The following is a 26,701-nucleotide window of genomic DNA, read 5'->3' on the forward strand; positions in this document are numbered from 1 at the left end:
ACAATTTTGTTATTAATTAATAACTTTTATAGCTCAAATTCAAAAATATTAAATCAGAAACAATTCAAGATTCATGAAGAAAAATCTGGAACTATATACATGCATAATTAAGAATATCTAGATTCTTGTCAATATTTACTTAAGTTTTTTGTACAAGTTCTTTCACACAATCATATTTACAAGCATGTCTGTTTAAAACATATGAACATACAGCTTTTATAGCATTTACAAATCACCTGAATATAATTTTTTTCTTAAAAACAAAAGAATATTTCATTGATTTGACAGATTTGGTTTCATCATATGGTACTGGACAGGTATTTATCCAGTGGGATGGAAAGGGTTATCATTATTCAATTATCTAAATAACAGTCATCCTACTGGTATCCAGAATTATCATATATGGCTTTAAATACCTCCCAAACTCAAAGGATCATCTCACAAGTACAAACTACAGTCCATCTGTGGTATGTTTCTAACTGAAGTTTTCAGCCTTTGTTTGGGTTAGATCCACAACTCCACAAACACGTTCTGAGCATGTACTCAGAAATAGGAAGCCCTTCTGATTTAAAGAAAAAACAGCTCTGCTTCCAGTCAAGTCAAGCACGTATTACGTATGTATAAAATGGGATATACGGACTTTTCTAGACATTCTAGCTACCTTTATAGATGTTTTATTATTGTGGGATAACACGGTTTTGAATAGACAATATTTGTGGCCATTTACGGGAATCAAGTGAGAGGTCTTCTAAGAAGGGGAAGAGTACCTTTTCCTTGATATATGAACATTTTTTAGAAAAAAAAAAAAAGTCTGAGGAGGTTTTGTACATAATATGTCTTAGTTACTGATACAATCCAACCAGTCAGATCACTGTCTAGCAACAAGGTCTCACTTCACAAATGAACTGAAAATTTGTCAGCTTGCTTGCTTTTGGCTAGGAGAAAAAACCCTAAACTTTTGGCTTTGGCAAATCAAGTAGCCATCAACTTTGAACACTGTTCTCTAGAGCTCCTGCACCGATTGTTCCACAGTTTGTTCTTCTACAGGCTGCATAGCTTCTTGAACATAAACGATGAATTCTGAAGCCTCTCCACCTTGCGTATAGACAGTCACTGTCTCAATTCCCTCCACTTCATCTGATGAGACTACCAGGTGATGCTGTTCAGACAGCTCCACTGAAGCCTGCTGCAGCGTCTCTTGAATCATCAAAGTGTGATTGGCTGATTGCTCCTCTTCTTTTACCTAAGGAGAAATTGAAGAGATTACAGAAATTTCACCTTTCCAATAAGTACCTGGCATTGTGATGATTAATGGAAATACAGCAGAGAGATTAGAAATCAGATAGTGTTGAAAGAAAATGCCAGTTTTACACAAAATTTGTAGTGAGCACTTTTGATTAATAAGTGTATAGCTAGACAGAATACTGAAAGCAGTAACACAGCATCTCAGTTATACGCACAGAGAGCTGCAAAGTTCCAGGAACATAGGTCTTTGGAGACAGCTTTAATCTCTCAGCAGTCATTCATTCAAAACCACTCTTCTCTGAATAAATCTGAACTCAAACAATTCCACTAGTAGCACTGAGATGAGAATCAATTGAAAACTACATGAAAAAACATCTCCTGTACCCATTTCTTTCTTTTTCGTTTTTGTTTGTTTTTTTTTTTTTTTTCCTAGCCAACTGGTGGCACATGGAGGTAAAAATTTCATTGTAAACTTTAATGGACTTTTATTAGAAAACTGTGAAATGTAAGTATTACTGAAATAGAACCCTAAGACCTACTGGTTTTGAGGCAGCAACTCTTATGTTATTGAAAGGATAGTGACAATTGAAAATAACAGAATTTTTACTGAACGTTTTGCTTCTTGTCAAAAAGAAAAAAACCAACACAATTTGGTATCGAATTTCAAAGAGTTCAAACAGCTGTCTGTCAATTATTACAATATAGTACTTACTAGAATTCAAGAACAAATCTTAGTTCTTTATCAGATCCATACAAAATTCCTGCACACAGTACTCCAGGCCAGTAACAACACATCCGAAAACTGTAAGTCATGTGGAGGAAATGCATTCTCTTAGGTGTTAGCGATAAAATAATGTACTTTAGAGGAGAGAATGGAACAGCAAATTTTTTGATATGCAAAGGCATTTGTTACATGTTTTCAGTGCAATACCACTCCCTGTGTTCATTGAAGAGAGCTGTTTTATTTGCTGGGTCATAAATGCCAACCCACCAGCAACTGCAACATGCAGTTAATCAAATCCTCTCTTCCTTCTCTTTTCAGAAAATTGGTTGGTTTTGTTAAGGCCTATTTCTCTTTTATTTAGGCTTAGCAAATGTTTTATGAAGTAAGCTCCCACAGATAAATCATGTTTATTTCTCGCTGTAAGAAAGTAGCTGATTGAATTTGTAGGAAGTCACGTTCTCTACAACAAATAATTTTTTCATATCATCAAGTGCATCTATAAATTGTCCACTTACACAAACAACAGGGAACGAAGATAGAATTGCTGGCTCACCTACATCTCATGATGAAAAGCAAAACTCCATAGTATTTCCAATAACTATACGGAGTGTAGTAAGAAGAGAACAAAGGATTGATGGGTATCAGTTTACTGGATCTCAGTGTACCTTTGTATCTCAGAGCAGTATATGGTGTGCTGTTGGCAGCACTGAACTCGTGATTTTGAAAAGAATAGGTCAAACATGGTAAATTCCACAAAGTGTGGAATCTAAATTATGTAAATTAGAAAGGGGCTATTTTTTAATTAGAAACCAATTCAAAATTCATCTCCCGCTGAAGTTCAAGCTCAACATCCTGCAAAAGTGTGTGATGCTGGATGTTTGTCTCGATGCAATAAAATTTGCAGCTACCCTCAGAAAAACTAATTTATGTTGTCACAAAATGAAGGTATCGCCAAAGTACCCTTCACTAATGGAAGCTTGAGCCTCTCTTCGAAAAGCAAGGAGCTAAAATATTAGCACTGTTAACTTTCTCCTCTTGTTCCTCCCCATGCACCCCCCTGGTTTTTTTTTTTTTTGTTTTAAATAAGTAAAGAAACCCTAAGTCCTACTGAAAGCAATAGGAATTTTATGAATTCATACAGAGGACTCCCTTTTCATAACTGTCCTCTCCTCTTTCCTGAGGCTACCTGCTCCAGTGTCAGCTCCTGTGTGAAAGGAAAAAGACATACACAAGATCTACTAATGAAGATCAGAACAGGCAGACAAAAGTCTAAGCACTAGCAAATTCAGACAGGAAGCTGCAGTTAAAAATGTTAGATAATTAAAATCTCACAGCTTGTTATGAATTAGCTCACAATTACAGCCCTTGATGCTAGAGGTTCTCAAACAAATACACAAATAGGGGTGTCTAAAATTTGGCCTTTTGATTATGTAATATATACTAACTTCACCTGTGTTAGTGCACTACACATAATCCTCTGACAACATGCCTCAGGCCAGAAAAATTACATTACATTTGCTAAGAGCTGCAAGAATGCACAACACAGTCTGAGAAGGATCTCGTACAGTCTCACTTTAGTCACTCTAAATCAAAACCCATAAATAATTTTAAATATAGTTTTGTGAGTATACATAAATAATGAAGAAGGGAAAATAAATAAAGCACAGCTGACACGAAAATGAAATGAAACCAGAATCTCATTCAACTCAATAGCAGCAATCTAATACTTGTTCAGTTTTATATGCGTTTGAAATGAAAATGGCCAATAAAGAAAGTTAATTTAACCTCCCTACCTGACTTTATCGATGTGGTTTTATTACCCTTGTCATGCAGGGTAAAGAAGACTAATGCCCTTATTTCTGGTGTTTCTAGCTTCTAGTATCTTTTTTGGACAGCTATCTGTAATCCTTTTAGTTTGACAAATCACCACATTATTTTGGATATTTACATTTCAAATCAGTTCAATGTTTACATGCTTCTGCTTGGTTCCTATTAGATTGTTCCACAGGGAATAATCCCAAAATGTTAATTTACATCCCTCAAATTGATGAAACAGTGGGACAGCTGCCATCAGAATGAATGAAGTCACTACACTCAATTCTTTTTATTGGCATCTGAAATCTTTTGAAGAGTAGCATCCAAGACCTCTTTTCTGTTTGAGAGCCAGCTGAAAAGCATCTGGCTGCTTATCCTTCGCTAAAGAATGACAGCAAGAAGCTGAAGCCGCACACAGCTGGCATATTAAATCAATTCGGTACCTACATAAATATTCTTTACTAGCTAAATGTGTCTTTCACAAAAGCCAATGGGACTTTCACCCCCATGTCTTCATAAGAAGCTCGACATTTCTAAATTATAAATATTCTTAATTTAAATATCTGAGGACCATCCAAATACATGTAAGTGACATTAAAAATGGGTACCTCTTAGAGGTATCTCTTCCTCTCAAAACAAGCAAGACTTTTTTAATTTGAGAGAGATTTATTCAAGGCATTAAGGAAAATATACTTCTTCCCTTCCCTGAAAAGGAGTAAAAAAACAAACAAACAAACAAAATATTTGCAGTAAGATGCTAAAGCTGCTTTCTTATTCTAGAGCTCATCCTGAGAAATAATATCTTCAATTTTCTTTGAAGTCAGCGGGAGTTGCAGGTCCATAGTGTCTAAAACAGTCTTGCTGGACTTGACCCAAAATCCGCTACAGAACCTCTCCCTTGATTTTAGATTGAAAGCTGCCTTTCAGTTTACCATGCAGAAGAAAAGTTAATCACAGAGATCTTGCAGGATTTCAAAAACTTACACTAGGTTACAGATACTCCTACTTATATCATAAGACACCACAGTAAGAAAATATACAATATATCTACAGAAAGGATTAAAAGGAAAAATGAACATAAGCATTCTAGATCATAAAGAGCACCTGGGTATGTGATGTGTCAGCTTAGGTTGGTGCCTACAGGACTGTCTGTACCATTTTGTTCAGTGCTATTTGAATAATTTGAACTCTCTCTCTGTTCTAGTTTATACATAGGTTTATTGTGTGAAAAACACACACAGACACAGAGAAAACAGTGCAATTTGATCATATGAACCTCTATAATGAGCTACAAAACAAAGACAATCTGGTGCATAATAGTTTCAGAATAAGAGACTTGAATATGAAAGACTTGCTTTGCATAAAATGAAAAATGCAAGGTGGCAAACAAATCTTCATACTGGCGACGCAGATTTTTAAAAAGTTTTAGCAATTGGCAGGTTGAATATATGCTGACAGAGAGACTGTGACTGGCAACTTACTTGTCTGGTAAAATGCTGTATCACCAGATTTCCTTCTGAGGAATTATGACAACATTGTCATAATTTCAAGAGCTCCAATACAACAGTAATCCTGATATGAGATTTTATCTGTATGTTACACAGATGACAAGAACTCCACAGAGGCTGAGAAAACAGGGCCATGTGCCCTAGCTAGAACTTTCCTTTGCTGGTACCGTCACGTTAAGCATCAAATTGCTCCATGTCCTAAAGCAACCGCAAACTTGAGAATCAACCTATACATAACTTCACATATTGGCGAATTTTCTAGATGAACACCAGCACCCAGCATCAGGTAGGTACAAATCAGAGCCAGACTGAAATATAAGGTATGTTGCTGAAGTACAATGTGCAATAGCCTTTGACATGACAGCCAAGCTAACAGTATTAGATATTTATTTCTGAAGATGTGTTACACTATAAAATTCTGTTCTCTGATCAGCTTCAAGCGGATGCGTAATCTTTGCTGTGCCTTGCTACCACTGTCACTTTGAAGAAAGTGACTGTTACCATGGTAGGATTTTACTGGAGCCTGAAGAGATCACAGAATAAAAGGATGAAAGGAACTAAAATAAAGGGCGAAATGCATGGAAATCCAGTGTTTTCTTAAGCTTGATAAAGATCTGCTTAGTTAGTGAAACAGTTGATATACTTACTCTTCAGAGCAAATTATGGAGAACTCTAGGTTGAAAATAGGTTGCTGTGCTTTTCAGGAATAGAGTTAACCCCACATGCCAAGCTACAGAGGTAGTAAGAACATCAGTCCTGTCTCTTATTTCTGAATGGCAGAAAAAGAGAGAATTCAGCAGCCAATTACTGCTCTTTATTGTTAATATTAGTGTAGTGCTTTGGACCAGGACCTGGATTGTATCAGGTATGCTACATGCAAAAAGTATTTCATGCCCCAAAGGCCTTATAATTTCAATATAAACCAAGAGACAGTAAGCATACACAGAAAAAGGGAGGTGGGGGAGTGCAACGCAAATGAGACAGTGGTAGTTTTGTGTAACAGGCATTATTATCAATATACCAATAGCCTAACCACAGATAATTACTGTCATCATATTTTTGAAGAGTAATTGAGAGAACCCAATGAGGTACAAATTGCTCTTCATTAAAAATCCACATAACTAAGCACAATATGGAAGAAGGCATTAAGAAACTTGTTTGAACAAGAAAGTAATGAGCAATTAAATATTCATGGACTGAGCAAAGGTAGAAGTCAAAATCTTTACAGCCAACGAGAAACGGGACACTAAGTCAGAAAGGAGTAAAAAGCCTTGGAAATAACAACAAGGTTTTGTCTGATGTGGCAAAAAAGGAACATCAAGTGAACAGAATAAGAGAGGATGATGTAAAGAGGGGCAGAGAAAAGTAATCTTTGAATTTTTCTGAAAGAATACAAAAAGGGCAAAACATAATCTGTGAATGCCAGGAAAAAAAGCTATCAGAGTTAACTGTAGCATAAAATAATGATGGCTTGGACAACCATTTTAGCTAAGTGGTTGAAATAAGAGACCCTATAAAAGTTGTCAGGCAGAACAAGTCAGCACTGTTCAGCTAATCACCTGCATGCAAGGCCCAAGAATCCTGCCTAAAGAGGACATCAGTTTTCTGGCTTGAATACAAGGAAAGATTTACATCCCACAGGGTTGAAAATGACAGTGGACTACTGATGAACAGTTGTGCAGAAAGACTGATATAATCATCTCAGTGATTAATAATAATGATTAGTGATTAATACAATCTTCTTAGCCATCTTCAGAGTAAGCTTGAAGTGATGGCTCTAGAGCAACAGGAAAACTTAAGGGGATAGATGCAATCTTCATTTGGGACAGGAGAAGATTGTCTAGAGTGGCAACGTAATTTTGCAGACAAAGATAATGCAAGTCAAATGTCTGTGTCTTACTTAGCATGCGAAGCTCTGGATTTTTGACTAAAGCTTTTACATGCTAATGTGCTACAAGTAAGGTGGCATAAAAATGTCTGTTTGCAGTGCTCACCCAGATATATTGTTCATAAGAACTGGAAATTAAGGAAAAGAACAGAGAGTTGACATGGTGAACAAGACCATGGGCATAGGTTACTTGTTTTTTTGGGGTGCTGGTTTTGTTTTGTTAGAACAAAGACTACTGCTCTGCTCTCTAGCAGTTCTCTGTACATGAGGTAGTCAGGATTTGCTCTGAATGAAGAACAATCTCAGTGGGTTGTTCAGACAGGAAAGATAATATTGAGGAAAAGATTTAAAGCTTTACACAATCATCTGATGATGAGTTTCTCGCATCAGGACAATAATCTCTGGTCCAGTATGACACATAAAACATATTACAAGCCTAAATATGGTAAATTAGCAGCACATTTGCCTATCAGTATCTAAATGAACAAAATCCGAAAAACAGGTAACAAGCAACCAAATTTAACTGGTTATTATAGCATACTGATTTAAAACTTTGGTTAGGACTAGGAATCCAAAAATCTACTGCTCTGGTTCAGTAATTTAAGGCAAGAAGGAAAATTCAAATTTGGACAGAGAACGGTATATATGGTATATAGTTTCTACCTTTTGTTTCAGTGAGATTTGGTACAAGTAATACATTGCATTTATGAAAAATAAATGAGTTAAACCAGAAAGTATCTTGCTACCACTACACATTCCTGCTAACAAGCACTGGAAATGGAAGAGCAACAACTATAACAAAAACTAGAGCTGATGGACACAGACCAAGAAGGGGCAACTCTTCTGATGTTCTGGTCAATGCAGTGAGGGATTCAGGAAATAAGCTTTCAAGGATGTTCATATTGTGAAACCAAGAAAATGCACTCTGAATCTTGTCTCGCTGGAGAGTAACTTACAGACACTACACACCGAAAGTTCCCTCTGCAAAAGATAAGGTAACAGGAGTGCTCATTTCTGAGGGAAATGTTTCTTCACAAGAAACTCAGTATTTAAATCAAACAAATGTTTAACTTGCAACAAACTGCTCCTTCAGGATGTTATTTGATGTATATGCTAACTGAAAGAAAGAACTATACATCAAGGTAGTTTGTAGTTAAACACACTCTCTCTCTCTCTGTTCTACATAAAGATATATTGTGTGAAAAACAAGTCTTTGAACACAGACCTGCAGACACTGTAAACAAGGGCGGCTGTGATACTGGCATGACTGCTCATCCTTGAATCCTGCCTTTATATTCAGCATGTGAGCTAGGAAAATAGTCCACCTATATAAATAATGGACTGAACAGCCTCTGCTAGCAAAATAAACAAAAAACCAAATGAATCAATCTCCACCCTAAGACATGAGGGCAAAAGTATATCTGTAATAGGACACAGAGAGTCAAATCTGCAGAAAGTGACCTGGTTTACATTTCCAGTCCCTCCACCTTGCTATATGCTCCGTTTCCACAAAACTGCTGTCTCCCCACTTTCTTGTTTGTGTTTACCATCCACTAAGAACAGTATTTCCTGCCTTTTCTAAGCATTTATTAGCCTCTTTCGTAGTCATTCTTCGAACTTAGCACTCTTTGCTCTCACCTCTTCCCCACCTTGCTACTTTTTTTGGTCTTTAAGCAGTGCAGAACAACTCAAATACCATGCCATAAAGAAATACCTTCATTAGCTCTGTCAGAAAGAGATCCAGACTGGGTCACTAGTAACTGAAAAGGACTCAAACTGACAAGGATATGCTTTTCCTGCCATGCTGTGATCAAAGCTTCAGTGTGGATTTTTCCCCATCTCAGATCATGCTGGTAAAACTTCACATTATTAACTTTTTCTCTCGGGCATTCGGTGTGTATTACATTCCTTAGCAGTTCTATGTTTTCACAGCTATCACACAACAAGATTTCTCCCAAATTACATACCAGAAAAAGTTTAACTTTGATAGCAGGTTAGTATACTGACTCTCAGGTAAGAATGAGCTAAAGTCATTTCGGGCTCTAGACACAACCTTTGAAATGCCTCATACACATGACACTATCAGAGCCAACAACGATTCCTATTTCCCAATCATAATCCAAGCTAAATAGGGCTAACTTTGCATTCCTGGGATTTAAAATCATAAGCTGAATCCTGACTGAGGCTGGAATTGGTTATTGCTATGTTGTCAAAGTGTTTTCTTTTATAAAATCATTCCTATGAACAAAAAATATAAAGTTTCCAAAGTCAGAACTGAATTTTTTTTCTTCTCAACACCCAATTCAGGAGCTGGGGACTTTGAACAGACAATCTGATCTTGATTTCACCTCCATTATAATGTGTACTCATGACTTAAGATACCTGCAATAAGACCACATGCAATGCAGAACAACAGGTTAATAGAACTCCTCAAACATGGCATCCTTTCTCTCTTGTGACTTACTAGAAAACAATTTTAAAAATATACCAGTCAGATCTAGCTAATACACTGGACACCTTGCAATATGCTGAAAGGGACTTATGGATAAAGACAGAGTTTGTTTCTGCAGGCAAAAGTCTCGGATTAAGCTGAAACACTACAAGTACTGCACACCGAAGGTATGTGAGCACACAGGTCAGGGGAAGCACTAAAGCATGAAGATGGCAGCATTACTGATAGACACATCTGGATTCACACATAATTTTAAGGATCAAGTGTAAATGGCACTTTTATGGGTAAAAAGTAAGGAAGAGGACAGCTGTGGGAGAAAGTTCCAGGAAGGAAATGGGAGACAAAGATAGCAACTATATACTGTAACATTTACAGCAAAAAATACTTTTAAAACATTCTAATAATTTAGGATTTAGAAGAAATTTCTTGGTGCAAATACAGAAATATGAAGGCAACTTGCAAGGGCTAGCTAAAAATAAGATATGAAGGTAAGACTGATGAAAAAACTGGATAATGTATGTCCTTAGAGAAAAAGAAAAAAACCCAACATAACAGCATAAAATCAGAACTACAATAAATATTTTTAAGGAAAAAAATGGAACCAAGCTGCTAAGCAAGGACTCAGTGAGGCCATTAAAGAACAAGAGTGGAAATTCAGTGACAGATGATGCTGATATATTGCTGACACCCTGAATGAATTTTTTGTCTCACAATCCACAAGGGAAGCTGAAGGTCACAGAAGAAAGTGTGGAATAAATTTTCCAGTAGGAAAGTGAAATATGAACATGTCTTAAGATCACTTCAAGGTTAACAATTAGGAACTCAGCATAATTAAAACCTGACAAAGTCATAAGTACAAATGAGTGATATCCCACAGAAAGCAACTCAGTATTGAAGTAAAAAGAAATGCTGACAATTCTGAATAGGAGAGGATTACAGTCACACTAATAACATTAAAGACTTCTTTCCTGCAAATTAAAAATGGGTGTTGCTGTAATTCTGAGGCAATCTGGTGGGAAGACAAGAACTGGAAACTAACTAAAGCTGTATAACAGATCAAACAGACTTTGATAAAACATTGATTTACACAGAAAATTAAAAGAGAAAAATTCAAAAGAGAAATAATCACCATCATCATCTACAGACCTCCCTTGGTCCTTGCTCTACTTCCGTAAAGCCCGCCAAGGGTAGCTAAGCAGCCAGACAGCAGTCAGTAGGCGTACTGCCACTTGATCCGCTCCTGGGAAATCACAGATCTGCACACTTCTGCACACACAAAGTGAAAAGTCACTGAAGCTACCAGAGAAAGAAATGAGTAGGCATTCCAGTACATGCAAGAAACATGTTAATAGAGGAATGGTGCTTCAAGCATCAAAGTAAAGCATAAAGTATAGTATAAAAAAAAAGTATAAAGCCAGTGTAAACAGAGGTAGCACAGGATCACTCAGCTTGAGATGTACTTAAATTCTTCACTGATTTTGCTTCTGTGCAACTTCAAGTTAGGGGAAAAAAGGCATTTTATATTAACAAGACTCTAAAGGGGAGGGGGAAGAAAACCAAACTGAAAAGCGGAAAAGAGATTCTGCTCTGAGAATTCAACATCTGATTTGATATAGGAGTGGAGCTTATAACAGTTTGACATCAGACCACTGAGAGTCATTGATGTATACAAGGCAAGGAAAAAATAAGTGATCAATGCTTAGCAGCTTATAAACTCAAAGGCTAGAAATATGGATTAAAAAGTGAGGGAGAGAATTAATTTGGAAAATAAACATTTTCTTACAAAAAACTGTCAGCAAATTCAGATGGTCTAACAATGAAGACAATAGGTTTTAAGACGAATCAGACATTGATCAGATTTAATACTTGGAGGAGGAAGAACCCCCCAGTTTTTTATATTATGTATTTTTTAAGTTTAACATTCAAATATCAAATATCAAAACATCGTTGCTCCTTGGCAGCTGCTACTTCAACAGTCACTTTTTCCTAGGCTTTTAGTAGAAGGGCCTCAAAAGATGCATTTTTAAGGGAAGCACAGGTTTCAGTAATATTGACAGACAGCACAGAAAAACACCAATGGCTAATACTGTATTCAACCCTTAAATATGTCATATGTGTAAGCACAGCGTGCATATTGGCAGTGACTCTACTGTTAAAGTTGTTTTGACACTTGCACATAAAGAGGACTAAAATGTCTCTTCTCTTTAGCAACTGAATTTAGTTTCCAAATTTGATTCTGTTATTCTTCAAAAACCCCCAAAACTTACATGGTTTCTAATCAAAATACCTGTTAAGTATTGAAAAGGAACATCTCCAAATGCTTTGTCTTGAAATTCTGCCTTATCTCCCTGACATTTGGATGGCAAGATTAGGAATTATCCAAATACTGCCTTCACAGACTACATACTTCTGATGTTTGTGGAGCTCTCATGAACTCAATATCCACAACACTACAAAAAATACTGAACTCAGAAATTAGCTCTAGCTCTCAGAATAATCAGAGTTTTGGTTCATTCAAATAAAAGGAGTGCAGGAATTACGGACCTCTCATGAACTCTCCTTCCCTCACCTATCAACCACATTGAGTGCAGAGACCCCAGTGAATCAATGAACAGAATGGGAAAAGGGATAAGCAGAGAGGTATGATAGAACAGGAGGAACAGTGGAGAACCCTGTGGGAAGAAACGTAAAATGTCAGCAACAAAGTTAGCAGACACCTGTGAGGAAGAAACACTGAGCAGAAGTCTTGATGTTTGCACTCAACAGCCACATCAAATTGAAAATTATTTCCTTTTACTTGCTGATTTTGTGTATCTTACTGTTCTTAATTTCTGAAGTGCTTTAGTAACACCGTACATTGCAAATATTTTTAGCAAAAACTGTGCAGTACCAAACTTCAAGAAAAATATACATACATTAAAGTTACTTCTAGGAATATCTTATAAGGTTTGTCTCATTTTAAGAGGAACTATATTGACTACCATAAATTACATCACTTAACTCTCAGTTGAATCCACCATTTTTCTGGAAAGAGAATTCATGCAAAAGCCTGAAATTAACAATCAATCTTATACATGTTTTGTTTTGGTTTTTTTTTTAATACTGATCTATATCTTCTGGTCTTACGCAATCTGCCTGGTAACAACAAAACTAGCTACAGCTCTTTTCAACCAACTACAACTTAATTGAATTTTTCTTTATCTATCTCAAATGTGGGTGGCCACGCTGACTTTTGTCTCACATGAGCAACTGCTGTAAGGAGCACCTGCAATATTCTTCTCGGAGCTGTTACGTGCCTGCAGATCACTTGTGCTGCAACCCTCATTAGAAAGGCACTGTGAACTCAGACTGAGGAGAAGTGTCATTTGTCCCCAGGGTACATGACTTTAGGAGCCCACAAGTCTGTCAAACTTCAGCCGCAGGACAGCCCTGCAAAGACTAATGACAACGGTTCATCTTTGGGTATGGTCCTACAGCACTATGGCTGCAGAGCATGCACAGTTCTGCACAAGTGACGCCCTTTCATGCTCTTCTGTATCTGGATGAAAGCTGTGCCAAGGACCTCCTGATTCTTGTAGATGACAATGGGATGAAGTGCCCATGCACGATGCAGGTATGTTATTTTAAAAAGCCTGAAAACACCTGCTAGAAAAAAGCTGTATTTTCGCACACACACACGTACATACATATGTGTATTTGTTCACTCAAATTTTATATACATGCAAAAGGGTATGCATTTTTATATGTATAAACATGTATGTGCATGTATGTATAAACATGTATGTGCATGGGCATATAAACACACATACACACAACACGTCACAAAAGATTAGTTTAGGAAAAATTCTATACATGTCTTGCACGGTCGTTCAAAATGTAGTCCTTGCAAAATAATATTAATTTCATAATAAATATATGAAAATTAAATATAGCTGTTTTAGAGAAGAAAAGATCTCTTACCTGCTTTACCACTGTCACAGTGCCAGGTGCCATGGTAACTACAGAAGCAACTGCAGTAGCATCATGGGTTTCTGAACCCAACTCAATGATTTGCTGCAGGATGTTTACAGCTGTTGGATCAAGTCTTTCACCTTATCAGAAAGACAGTAACCATAAGATCATTACAGTAAAACAGCTCTAAGGGTACATGAATCTAAGTGCTACAGGCACTTTTTCCCCTGACTCACAGCGCTGTTTATAAATTTCAAAGAGCTCAATAACATGACACTTTAATAACAGATCTATGGCAGGAAAGTATTCACAAAACAAATTTGCCCAAGGAATGTATGATTCAGCAAGTGAAGTCACACTGATTATGCCCATTTGAAAGAGATCTAAAATAATACATTGAATAAACAAACAACAGGTACAACTCATAGCAGTAACTGTAAATTAGCAAGCTGCAAGACTTTATAAATCCAAATGTGTATTTGCCAGACATTCAGCTTAAACACAACCTGAACTCTATACCTGTAACCGCAACAGATATTTGGTATACAAACCTGTGTTTACCGTCTGTCTGGCCATCTGCAATACCCCTCAACCTAAAAGAAGCACTGTTATCACTAACGTGCTGAAGGGAAAAGTTCATTGCTTGACAGAGCTCATGCTTATCATTTTATAAGCATGGGATCAGAACATGTTTTCCCTTTTTTTTTTTTTTAAATCCTCTTGATGTATGATGTATTCCTGCCAAAGGAAAGGCAAGTTTACAAAAAAAACAACCAACCAAACAAACAAACAAAACCCCAAACCAAATCCCATATATAATTGTACTCTCACTTCTCCCAACGTGTGAAAAGGAAAGATCTGGATGCTGGACAATGTTTTTTGTTATGCAGGAATATGAATTCCCCTCCTGTAGCCCACCATTCCCACACACCCAGTGTCAGCATGAGAGATATGTCAGAAAGGGAAAGAAACTGCCAGGGTCATGTTAAGCTGCCTTATATTTGCTGTAATCACTGTTGGAACTAGGGAAGAGACAGTAAATAGACTAATGCCCATCTCTTAACCCCAAACCCTTTCAAACTGAGGTTGATATTGTGATGGGGATCTAGGTTAGGTAATTTCATTTCAAACAGAAAGTAGTTCTATTTTGTTATCTATGTAAGAAACAAGTTTATCTGTGTACTGAGAAATGTTTGCTTGCTTTAGTTTTTTTCTATGGAACTGCCTTTAGACAAGATACTGTTTTTCATACCTAGAGGGAATATGGGGGAAGATTATCTGAAGCTGGATGCACTAAAAAGCAAATCACTCTACTCTGAAAACTACAGCCTCATGCTTAAATATCAAAACTGTTATGTACAGGATATTCCATGATCATGTTTATTTTAATTTAAATACATAAAAGCTTAAGAAAAGTTCTCAAGAGGTTTTTACTCATTCAGAATTCCCAGTCATTAAAATAAAATAATATACAGAGATTGTCAGTAACATAATTTAATTGAAACATGCTTGGAAATTCCATTATAAGTGGGAGTTTTTGAAATGCATCTGTATTATGAACTTTAAAAACCACAATGGTAAACAATTGTAAAATGCTATCTTCTGATAACCAAGGTGTGTATTTATATATATCAAAACAAAACATATGAACACCTACTCTAGTCTCTGATGTTCTAACACTCTCAGAAACCTCAACATTTTTTCTTTCTTCCAGTTTTTGTTATTTCCCACTTAGTAATCATTATCTAATCCCACTCTTGTTCTTCCTCAACCTGATACAGAATAGCTTACTTAGTTTTGTGCACCATCAGAATTAAGTTTGTTACTGTACTGTCTTGGGAACATGGTAAATGAGCTATTCCACTGTGTCATTTCTGCAGTCTGGCTGACTTAAGCAGGGAGAAAAATAATAGCTAGAGAATTGCCATTAGATACACACCATCTACTCTGCCAAGATAGCTGATTTCACAGTATATTTAATAATACAGGCAGGAAACTCCACATACCTAATAATAAAGTGCAAAAGAGAGTGTGATAAGTATTAATGACTTAAGGATACAGAAATTAATAAAGAATGGTCATTTTTCATTGTTTATCCTCAAAGAAAAATATAACCCCCCAGAACTAAGTTCTGGATGACAAACTACATCAGTTTTAATAGTTTCACAGGAGATCATATATCACCCAGTATGCTCAAAAGAATTAGATATTTATGAAAAAAGATGTATTTTGTGTTCCAACCTAAAAAATGTAACTTACCATTCTCAGGAGTATATCTAAGGTTCTGTAATGCAGCTACGGCAGCTTGAGTGCCTTGAACATCTTCTCCAGCCTCTGTGATATGGAGATACTGAGTGGATGCTTCTTCAGAAACTTCAGCAGTTAACTTGAAAACAAAACCCAGCCAAGGCATGAATAATCGCACTCTCATTTGAGCAATTTAGAGAACAATGAAAGTTCTGGGTTTAAAGGAATGAGTTTTGGACAACAAATATTGTAACAAGAGCTATAGAAATACTGGAACAGAATTCAAGAAGAATATTACATGGGAGTTGGGATATCATCCCACTGTTTTCTTCTAGATTCTACTTCAAAAGTTGTTTTAAGCGTGCCAAATTATCTTAACTTCATTTTTGTTGCACAGTTATTTTACAACTAAAACCAGACTTTTATTGTATCAGGGTCTAGTAAAGACCTTCTGGGCAAAACTGGTTTATAATTCATGTCCTTGCACATCTGGTAAAATATACCTGAAGTTTGAAAATGGCATTTTGTTTTAGAAAAATTATCCTTTCCATAACCATGTTTTTTCAAGACAAGCTGTCAATATGTATTCCTGCTCTGATGGGACTTCTTTATTCATAGCCATTTCAGCAAGAGACACGCTTGCATCCTGGATGCCCTCTTATTTTTTCATGTTTGGGCATCTACTGGGAGAGTGTACAGAGAATCATTTGTGAAATGATATACAAGATGTGGATACAAGATTTTGAAGGACTACGTTTTAAAATGCTTGCCCTGTCTTCTTTGAATAACTGTCCGTATAGAACCTACTCTGGTATTTTTCAAGGACTTAACATTCTATCTGTGGATACTCAAAAACTGTTAAACAAGAACTGCAGGACAGCTCTTCCAAATCAAGCATTAGACTTATAACAGGGGGTAGGCTGCCTGAAATTTAGCAGAACAGGTCTTAAACTGTGGAGGTCAGCCAACTGCAGTTGACTTCTGGCTTATTCCTCTCGGTGGACACCAACAATAGCCTATTCAGGCAGTGGACAAGACTCAGCTTGCCAACCGTAGTTTTTTAAATAAAAGTGTCTAAATAGTTCTGTGGTTTTCCCATACCTTCTGCACCTACAGTCAGCTCTGCTCTATAAGAGTAACAGTTTTCATTTTAAAACAAATAGCTACACATATGACAGCAGCGGAAAGCTTGAAAGGGTAAGCCCTCTCAAGATAGCTGCCCTACCCCACCCCAAACCAGGGGTTGGGGAAAATTTAGGTTGTTGGTTTGTTTTTTTCTAACCCAGCTTCTTAGGTCTAACTTAAATTTTTAAGGTCTGATCTTAGTGATACTGTGATTTCCCATATATTTTGGCTTGAAGCTGGAAACACAGAACAAATGACAGAAGACTTACTCTGTGTAATAGTACCTTTTTTTTAATCTGATCAATTTACAAATTCAGTTTTCTAGATTCTAACCTTTTCTGGACCAAGCCACAAGCTTCCTTCATTAATTCAATATAAGCTAGCAGCTTTGCACATCTTGCAGTTAACACCAGTGAATATTTAGCATATAACAAATGCAGGAAGTTTTTCAATTTCACATTTTTTTGCTAAAACTTTCACCCTTTCTGCTGCAAAGAGAGGACCAATGCAGAAATAAGCACTTACAATGTTTTTAATCCTACCAGATATTAAAGCAGTCAAGCTTAACAGTCATAGTAGTGTATGCATTCAAAATGGAGATGAGATCACGTGACCTCCTGATCTTACATAAAGTGAAGAACACATTTTTGAATACTTCTTATTCGTATCCTTACTTTTCTCACAAGAATTTTTAAAAATCTTGCTTTACCTCCCACTTGGTCTCCCCGTCATGTTCCACTAGCTTCATTCCATGCTTGTTTTTAAGATGTCTGTTGAACTCCCATTTTGTACCGTACACAAAGCTGCAAACAGGACACTTAATGCCACCTATAAGGAAACACAAATAAATCCTGGAGTTATTTTCATACAAATTCTTTTTCAAGGCAGTAAGGACCCATTTAATTTGACCCCATGTCAATCAAGCCACATAACTGTAATTTAACAGGGTTTCCTTTAGCTGTGTGTCCAACATGAAAAAAAAGGAAAAAAAATAAACTAGTTGAAATCTCACAATGCTTAAAGGGCAATTTTGGATAATGGGAATGGAAGGTGTCTGGAACAACTTATGTATCTGGGAAGGTATAGCAAACCTGCTTCCCTGCCTGCATGCCTCCCTTCGGTGGATGTGAAATTGCAGGAATATTGTTCCCACCTTTCCCTCCCCCTACACCTCTATCCCTGTCAGAGGCCCATTAGAAAGCAAGAGCAGGAACAGACAACTCTTTGCATTAGGCTCAGATACAGCACCATTTCCGCAATTAGGTCCACGTAAGAAGTACTGGTTTCATCCCTCAGGAGCTAGATGTTAAGGGATATAGCCAAACTATAACAGAGAGAACATAAATTGCCAAGTAAGTAATAACTTATCTGCCAGCTGAGAACATGTGCTTGCTTTGCTAACAAAACCCATTCTAGAAGTGGTATACACATTAGGGAGGGCAAAGTTTTTTCAAGGAATGACAACATACTAAGTTTGACCAACCCCACCCCATTTTTTCCACTGGTCACGAAAAACCCGCAAACCTAGCAGATGCTTCAGCCTGTGCAGAATCATTCCCACAGTCATGATTCTGGTTGAAATTCAAGTTTCGCAGCACCAACGAAGACCAGTCATAGTTTCCAAGTGAATTTTTTTTCAAGTCTGAGGGTAAATACTCTTTTATTTCAAATCATAGAGTTCCTTAGAAACTAATTTTAATGCCTACTCCATTGCATATCATTGCAGCTTCAAATGTAAATTGTATGTATAGTCCAAAAATCTGCAAGATGGGTCTCTGACAACCTTCAGCTTTAAATATCGGTTCCCTGTTGCCTTACAAAGTCCTGGTGTGCTGGCCTTCACGACACAATGCAAAACCATAGCGCACTGTACTTTTTCAGTTAAGTGTTGGGATTTTTTTTAAGTGCTTATAAACAACACTGTGGTCTTAATATTTAACATACGCAGTAGTGGCATACTTTAATTTTTAAAAAAATGTATCTTCTCTAAGACAGCTGTTACAGTTTTCAGAAGCTTCAGACAAACATTGTTAAGTTTTTTGGCACATTATCAAAGCAAACCAGTAAGAGTTAACAATGTAATGTCATCTTCACCCAACTATCTTTGCTTTTGAGAGTTCCTACTGTTCATGTTAACTTACAAAAATGTAAACCTAAGTTTTCTGACTATCTTCAAAATGATGCATAGCATGAATTTAGCACAATGTTTACTGTCTAAGTGTACAGCATCACAGGTAAAAAACTAAGCATGACAAAATCATAAGCATCCTATTTTCTACACTAGATTAAACAGCTTTTACTTCTTTTTCTTATGAAAGTCATTTGGTCCAATGTCAGATCTCAGTTGCTTGTAATTATGCAAATAAGTAGGTCTCTTTTTTCCCCCCTATTGACTAAAGCAGAACAGAAATAAACTGCACGTGATAAATTGTTGCATTAGGTGACCAGAACTCACTCTAACAAATCTAATGGCTAGAGAAGGGCATTATGCCACTTTAGGAACTATGCCACCAGATGGCTGTCTCCACATTATCATGGCAAATGGAGACTCTTACCCATCATGTTCAAATGCTTCAAATATACTCTCATAAGATGGTTATAAGCCAAGTTCTCATTGCACATACTCTTTTATGAATAAGGTGATTAGAAAAAGCATTCAGTTTTACAGTAATGGAAACCTACCACATGGTATTCTACCAGGTGAATAGAAACAAACTTTTTAATATAACTACACTCAGTCACTAGGGTCTTTCACTGACACTTATTATCCCTCTACAATTTCCCCTTTTTGCTCTCAATGTATCTTCGCCATTATAGCACATGCTCAATACTCCGTCTCTATAAAAAACTGAAACAGTTTTCCTATCAAGGAGCTTAACAACACTTCACAAAAGCAAAATACCTTCGTTCCGATTAGGACAAAGATATCAGCTACAGAAAATGAAATTAAATATTAATTTCACACCAATCTGTAGTATTAGGGAAAAAACGCTGTCATGAAAGAGAGGACACTTTTCCGCATTACTTTGATATTGAAACTATTATAACAATACACCAGATAAATTAAAGCTGTAACTTTTGTCATTATGACTTTAATTAAAGAACAAATAATGGAAGCGTGGAATTAAACTGGTAATATATAACTCCACGTCACTGAGTTGAAATGAAAGCTCCAGAAAATTACTTTCTAGATGATTCTTTAAAGTAACGGATAACATACAGAGAAAGTCAATGAATTACACACCTTATCTACTTCCAATACCAAAACTGATGTTTGCAACAAAATAATGCACACAAATATTATACAGCTCCACAACTTTTTCCATCATGGCATTAACATGTGCTCTCCAAGCCATTAATTTATTTGCCTAAAATCTCCATAAGACAACTATTATTTTGCCTTAAAAGAAAGCATGTGATGATAGTGGTATAATAATAGAAAACAGAGGCCACAACTGGATCATCACATGTGTACTGCACGTGTTGCTGCACCAACACAAATAGAAAATCCGTCTCCCAGAGAGTGCAGAAATATGTAAACAAAACAATGTATGGCAGGGAATATCAGTGAAAAGAAACAATTTCAGGAAAAATTTACGTGACTTGCCCAGCACAAAGCAAATGAAACTAAAAAAGGAAGCTATCAAATGAGCAAGTAGGCAGGGTCTCACAAAAAAACTAATGGGCAATGCATATATAATACTCTTGTTCCCTATGCAGAATATATCAAATTATTACAGTATTTATTTTCCTTTATTACTTTAAAATACTAAAATAAGTGTCAGATCATAGACTTCTATTTAAAAACAAACAAACAAAACCAAAATAACACACCAAACCCCAACAGCCCTTCCACCCCCCGAGCATTTCTCTGATCCTGACTGATCCTAATTTCTAATATAAGCCTAGAAATTAAATACTGTTGTCTATCCCTGGCAATGCAGTTGCTCAAATGACCATGTTCCCTCTTCTATTCTATGAATCATTTATTTATATATAAACACATTCTAGGAATCTTGAGTCCAGAACTCGACATTCATATAAATATTTCCAGCTAAGATTATTTGCCATGTCTACAATGCAGTCAAAAACCAGTTGAGAGTAGAGAAGAAAAGATGAGTAAGAATGAGGCAATCCACTCTGGGCTCAGTGGGCAACTTAGAACAAGAAGAATACAATGCAAATAGACAGCTTTTATTAAACATTAATCTTTTGTTAGCTTCCCTTCTCACTTTTTTTCCAAACGCTTTCACTTGCTGGTTCTCCCGTCTTTTCCTTTTCATCTATAGTCCTTTAATTTCAAAGGACTTGTTTAATATCAGGTCTGAAGGGTCTTCTTTCCTTATATGAATACATGAATAATTTTCCAAAATTGCTTTTCAGATCTATGAATATGGTAAATTGAAACTTGATAGAGGCTAGTCAGGCAGCAAGCGGCAACTGCTGGCCCAAGCAGGTCAGAAACACATACCTTGTCATTCTGCATAATATACGCACAATGATCTGTTTGCACTGTGTGACCCAGATACAGAGAATCTTCTGATTCCAAAATCAGGAAAATATTTATTAACTTCAATAGGACTCATGTTTATCAACTCCAAATGCAAATCCTAATTAACTCAAGTCTCCCACAAGGAACATTTGTTGTTTTCCCCAGTGAGATACCAAAACACTGAGAAAAACTAATGTTTCTACAGTATGATAAGAAATCTGCAGGCCTCCTGTTTTTATTTTGAGCCCATGTGTAAGATCCATGTGATGCATCATGGAGCAGCAGATGGAGCTGGCAAAGAAGGTTGCATGTGGGAAAAGCGCACCTACTAACATGGCTTTCTTCATGGCAGAGTCCTGGTAAGAGGCACCGACTTCATAGCTACAAATGGATTTGAAGCCCCTTTGCTGCTCTAAAATGACACAGAGCAGGTGAACGCATGAAAAGCAGGCATAACACTAGTGGCAGCACAGGAAATATAAATGCTGTGTAAGGAAGTGAAGAGAAAGAAGAATGCAAAGTCAGAGATGGAAAGAACAGAATAGACTATTTCAGTTGGAAGGGACCTACAATGATCATCTAGTCCAGCTGCCTGACCAATTCAGGGCTGACCAAATGTTAAAGGAAATTATAAAGGGCCTTGTCTAAATGCCTCTTAAACAGGCATGGGGCACCGACCACCTCTCCAGGTGTGGAGAGGTGTTTTTTGTGTTCAAAAAACGGGTAGATGTGGCACTTTGGGACATGGTTTAGTCTAGTCTACCCTTGATTGGCTTAGAGTAGACTTGGTAGTGTAGGTTAATGGTTGGACTGGATGATCTTAAAGGTCTTTTCCAACCTAAACGATTCTATGATTCTAAGCCTGTTCCAGTGTTTGACCACCCTCTCAGTACAGTAATACCTCCAAATGTCCAGTCTAAACCTCCCCTGGTGCAGCTTTGAACCATTCCCACGTGTCCTATCGCTGGATCCCAGGGAGAAGAGATCAGCACCTCTCCACTTCCCCTCCTCAGGAAGCTCTAGAGAGCAATGAGGTCGCCCTTCAGCCTCCTTTTCTCCAAATTAGACAAGCCCAAAGTCCTTAGCCACTCCTCATAGCACATGCCTTCCAGGCCTTTCACCAGCTGTGTTGCCCTGCTCTGGACCCATTCAAGGACCTTCACATCCTTCTTCAGTTGTGGGGCCCAGAACCTCACCCTAAGGTGAGGCCGCACCAGCGCTGAATACAGTGGGATAATCCCCTCTTTGGACCGGCTTGACGCACCCCAGGATTTGCCCTCCTGGCTGCCAGGGCACACTGCTCACTCCTGTTGAGCCTGCAGTTGACCAGCACCCCCAGATCCCTTTCTGCAGCGCTGCTCCCCAGCCACTCCTCTCCCAATTTATACTTGTGCCTGGCGTTACTCTGTCCCAGTGCAGAATCCGGCATTTGGACTTGTTAAATTTCATCCCATTAATCATTGCCCGGTGCTTCAATGTGCCGGACAAAGCATGCCAACCACAGAAAGAAATTAAGGGCTGTTCTCTCATCTCGCTCTAACGTCTTCATTATAGGAGTACTCCTGCATTCTCAACAACTTTACAGATTGTTTTATTTCAGTGGAAAAGAATTATTTTCAGAAGTGTAAAGAATTATTTTCAGAAGTGTATTTATCTGGCTCCCAAAGGGGAAGGAAAACCTAACTAGCGTATGATTAATTTTATTTGTTCAAAACATTATAAATATGATCCTTAATTTCATATTAACAGAATTCAATCTTAGGTACCTAGTCTCAAGAGTGGCTATGGACAAATAATTCCTCACAGTACTCAGATACTTGGAAAGCTAAACAAAGCTTCCCATAGTGCACAGTTCTTCTTTCACCAGCACGACTACAGAATAGAGGCTTTGAGTACTGACCAAGTAAATATTACCTCTTTAAAACAACTGCAGGTTCCCTGACAACTTTCACTGTCTGTGAAAATAATCATAAAATTCTACTATACATTCCTGCCCTGAAATTTACAGACAAAGATCTACTTTTTAATTATTCTTGGTTTTTTGACAAAAAGGAAACAAAGAAATATCATATAAAAATAACACAGGCTCAAACTCCTTAGTGCAGTTATACAGTTCTCCATTACAGTGCAAGTATAAAGGGAGAGTTTCAGACTTTGAGTGCCTTTCTGTGTGTCACGATTTCAGTATTATTTTAACATGGATTAAAGCCTTCAGTAGATAAATGTTCTGTGTTAGATGAATAATTTTGAAATATTATTTAGAAATCTTGTCATCTTAGAAGAATTATATTTAATTCATTATCTAATACAACAGCACTATTTTGGTCTCTTCTTCAACAAAACCAGAAATTTTGGAGATCCCAAAAGATATTATAAAAAGGCTGGTAGTTTCTATTAAAAAAATAGGGAAAACCCTTTCTAAAATTATCAGAAACAAAGTAAGAAACTCAACTCTACCAAGCATTAAAATATTTTCAACACAATTTAATATTTAATTTGGCTTTCTCCTCTTCTACCCCCTTTCCCCCCACATCAGGCACTAGAACTGAAGCAGCTTTTCACCCAAAAAGGTATCTGACTGCGTAGGCAATTGTTTGCTTTGGTTCACCTGCCCAGCGTGCAACAGCAAAACTACTCACAGGAGTCAGACAACCTGTACGTGTCTCCTTTGCTAGAACCCAGACACTGCAAGGAATGAGTTACAATTTGTGATACCTGTATCAAGCAGAAATAAAGCAACTAGTGGCACTGACCATCTTTTCAGGATACAGGACTTCAGCTGGGATGAAATTTATAAACAAAAGCAACAACAGCCAGGAATACAACTTTTTATGCTACTATATGAATGTGGTAAAAACTACTACAGTCTGATTTTCTCTTCCCCCTGGCATTCCATTAGCTCTTACATTCAATCTTGAATTTTCAGTCCTCCCCAAAAAGCTTATTGCCTTTACTTAGTTTATGTGTGACAGCAATTTCTCTAATTGACCAGGTGTCTATATCTAATTAGCTTTATTTATCTTTGTGTGGTATGACTACAAGTTTTACACAGCAATAATAAGCAGTTGTTCTAGGCAGAATGAGATATTTAGGACCCTTTACACAGAAATGTGATGTAGAGAAATGCAGGCCTGGTATGACAACCTTGAAAAGTAGAGACCCAGGATGCAGCACAGAGGAGGGCAGGCATGGAGTGATAAGTAGTAGTGATAAGTAATAAGTAGTGCCAAGCTTGGCACTAAAGAAACCACAGCTATTGACAACTCAGAAATGATCAGTTAAAAATATGCAAATCCAGAGCTGGATAAAACTGGTTTTAGGGACAACAAAAATAGTATTTGAAGATACATGAAGAGCACCATAAACAGTAAATTTGGATTTAATCTGCAGCTACAGACCAATGAAAAAGAAAAGTATAAATATGTATAAGCAAACATGTAACAATGGCCCCAGCTGGGAGAGGAAGATCATAGAATCACAGAATCATCTAGGCTGGAAAAGACCCTTAAGATCATATTGAGTCCGACCACTGACCTAACACTGCCAAGTCCACCACTAAACCATGCCCTTAAGTACCACATCTATGTGTCTTCTAAATACCTCCAGGGATGGCAACTCAACCACTTCTTTGGACAGCCTTTTCCAGTGCTTGATAACCTTTTCAGTGAAGAAATTTTTCCTGATATCCAATCTAAGCTTCCCCTGGCACAACTTGAGGCCATTTCCTCTTGTCCTATCGCTTGTTACCTGGGAGAAGAGACCAACACCCACCTCGCTACAACCTCCTTTCAGGTAGTTGTAGAGAGCGATAAGGTCTCCCCTCAGCCTCCTTTTCTCCAGGCTACACAATCCCAGTTCCCTCAGCCCCTCCTTGTAAGACTTGTGCTCTAAACCCTTCACCAGCTTTGCTACCCTTCTCTGGACATCAAGATGAACATCTCACTCCTCCCAGTGAAGATCACCAGATGCTAACAACTTATTGAATTCCCCATCCCAAAGCCAACACCAGAGGAAAACCACCAAACGGTGGAAGGGTCACCATAACACCAGGAAAAGAAGGAGAAACTAAGTGTGTGTGTTACCTTTTTAATTGTAATAATAATACTATTGAGACGACTTCTGTATATAAGTACTCTAGCTGCATTTTATTATTTTTTTTTAGATAATAATTAGATCTAGACTAATGGTGACTCTTGAACTAGGCTGTTAAGATTTCCATTATAATATAATGGAATATAAGCTCCATATAAGCTTTACTTAGACAGATAAGGTGTGCTTCCTTTGCCCATAAACAGGATTCTGAGCATAACAATTTGTAACGTGTTTTACCTGCACTCTCTTTTTTCCCCCATTTTTCTAGTAGGGGAATAATTTGCTGTCATTTACTCTTCAGTCTCTTTCCTTACATTTGCTTAACCTTACCTTTAGTTCAACCTTGCAAAATTGTCATAGAAATTTATCAGTAGAACGATAGATATTTATCGTTCATTTCAACTCATAGTGACACTTGACTTACAAAATGAGACAAGTGAAAATGATAAATGTATGCAACAATGACTAGTACAGGCAAGGTATATCAAAACTTTGGTTCATCCACCCTTAGAAGCCGAGAACAAAGGACACAATGAAGGATAAAAGGTGGCAATTTCAGAATTACTAAAAAGTGGTAACAATTTATCACATAACACCCAATAGACCGAAGAACACATATTGCACAAAAATTTACCTTTACACCAAGTTTTCTTCAGAAAAAAAAAAACCAAACAACAAAAAACCCACAAGCCTTATACAGTGGAGATGTACCTTGTTGGATAAGGGCTTCTGCTGCAGGCTCCCCAGAACCTACATTTACATACTCTTCATTAGGATGCTTTCTGTTGTAATGCCTCTTCAGGGAACCAGATATGTTGCAGGAATAGTGGCAATGTGCACAACGGAAAGGCTAGGAGCAAAAAGGGAAATGTCAGAACATATTTCCTGACCTCTTCAGGATACAGGTCTAAGCTGCAATGTTTTGATCCCAAGAAATCATGTTCATTTCTGGTTTAGGCATCTTCCAAGGAGACTTTCCAAAATTCAATATAAATGGAAGTTGTAACTAAACGTTACCTAAAATTTGGTACTTTTTATTATGTGCAAGACACCACATATTCTCAACATTATAAGATTATTACCTACTTTTCGTAATTCAGTAAACTGTGTGTTTTCATAATTGATGATCACAGGTCTGACCACGTGGAGACTTTCTACTACA

The 26,701-nt window shown here is 37.2% G+C and overlaps 1 protein-coding gene across 3 annotated transcripts in view; it reads right to left on the reverse strand.

The window, feature by feature from the left end:
- Positions 1 to 894: 894 nt before the first annotated feature.
- ZFAT (zinc finger and AT-hook domain containing) overlaps positions 895 to 26,701 on the reverse strand; it is a 92,825-nt gene continuing 67,018 nt past the window's right edge. For 2 of the 3 annotated variants that reach the window (XM_075704941.1, XM_075704944.1), the window contains 5 exons: positions 26,251 to 26,389; positions 17,665 to 17,783; positions 15,843 to 15,969; positions 13,593 to 13,723; positions 895 to 1,243 (listed from right to left, as the gene is read on the reverse strand). In XM_075704941.1, the coding sequence (XP_075561056.1) occupies positions 1,004 to 1,243; positions 13,593 to 13,723; positions 15,843 to 15,969; positions 17,665 to 17,783; positions 26,251 to 26,389 (756 nt within the window). In that variant the 3' untranslated portion in view covers positions 895 to 1,003. The remainder of the gene's footprint in view (positions 1,244 to 13,592; positions 13,724 to 15,842; positions 15,970 to 17,664; positions 17,784 to 26,250; positions 26,390 to 26,701) is intronic. The other variant, XM_075704943.1, reaches the window with a different exon arrangement.

This window comes from Pelecanus crispus, chromosome 2 (assembly GCF_030463565.1).
Source record: "Pelecanus crispus isolate bPelCri1 chromosome 2, bPelCri1.pri, whole genome shotgun sequence".
Lineage (NCBI taxonomy): Eukaryota > Metazoa > Chordata > Aves > Pelecaniformes > Pelecanidae > Pelecanus > Pelecanus crispus.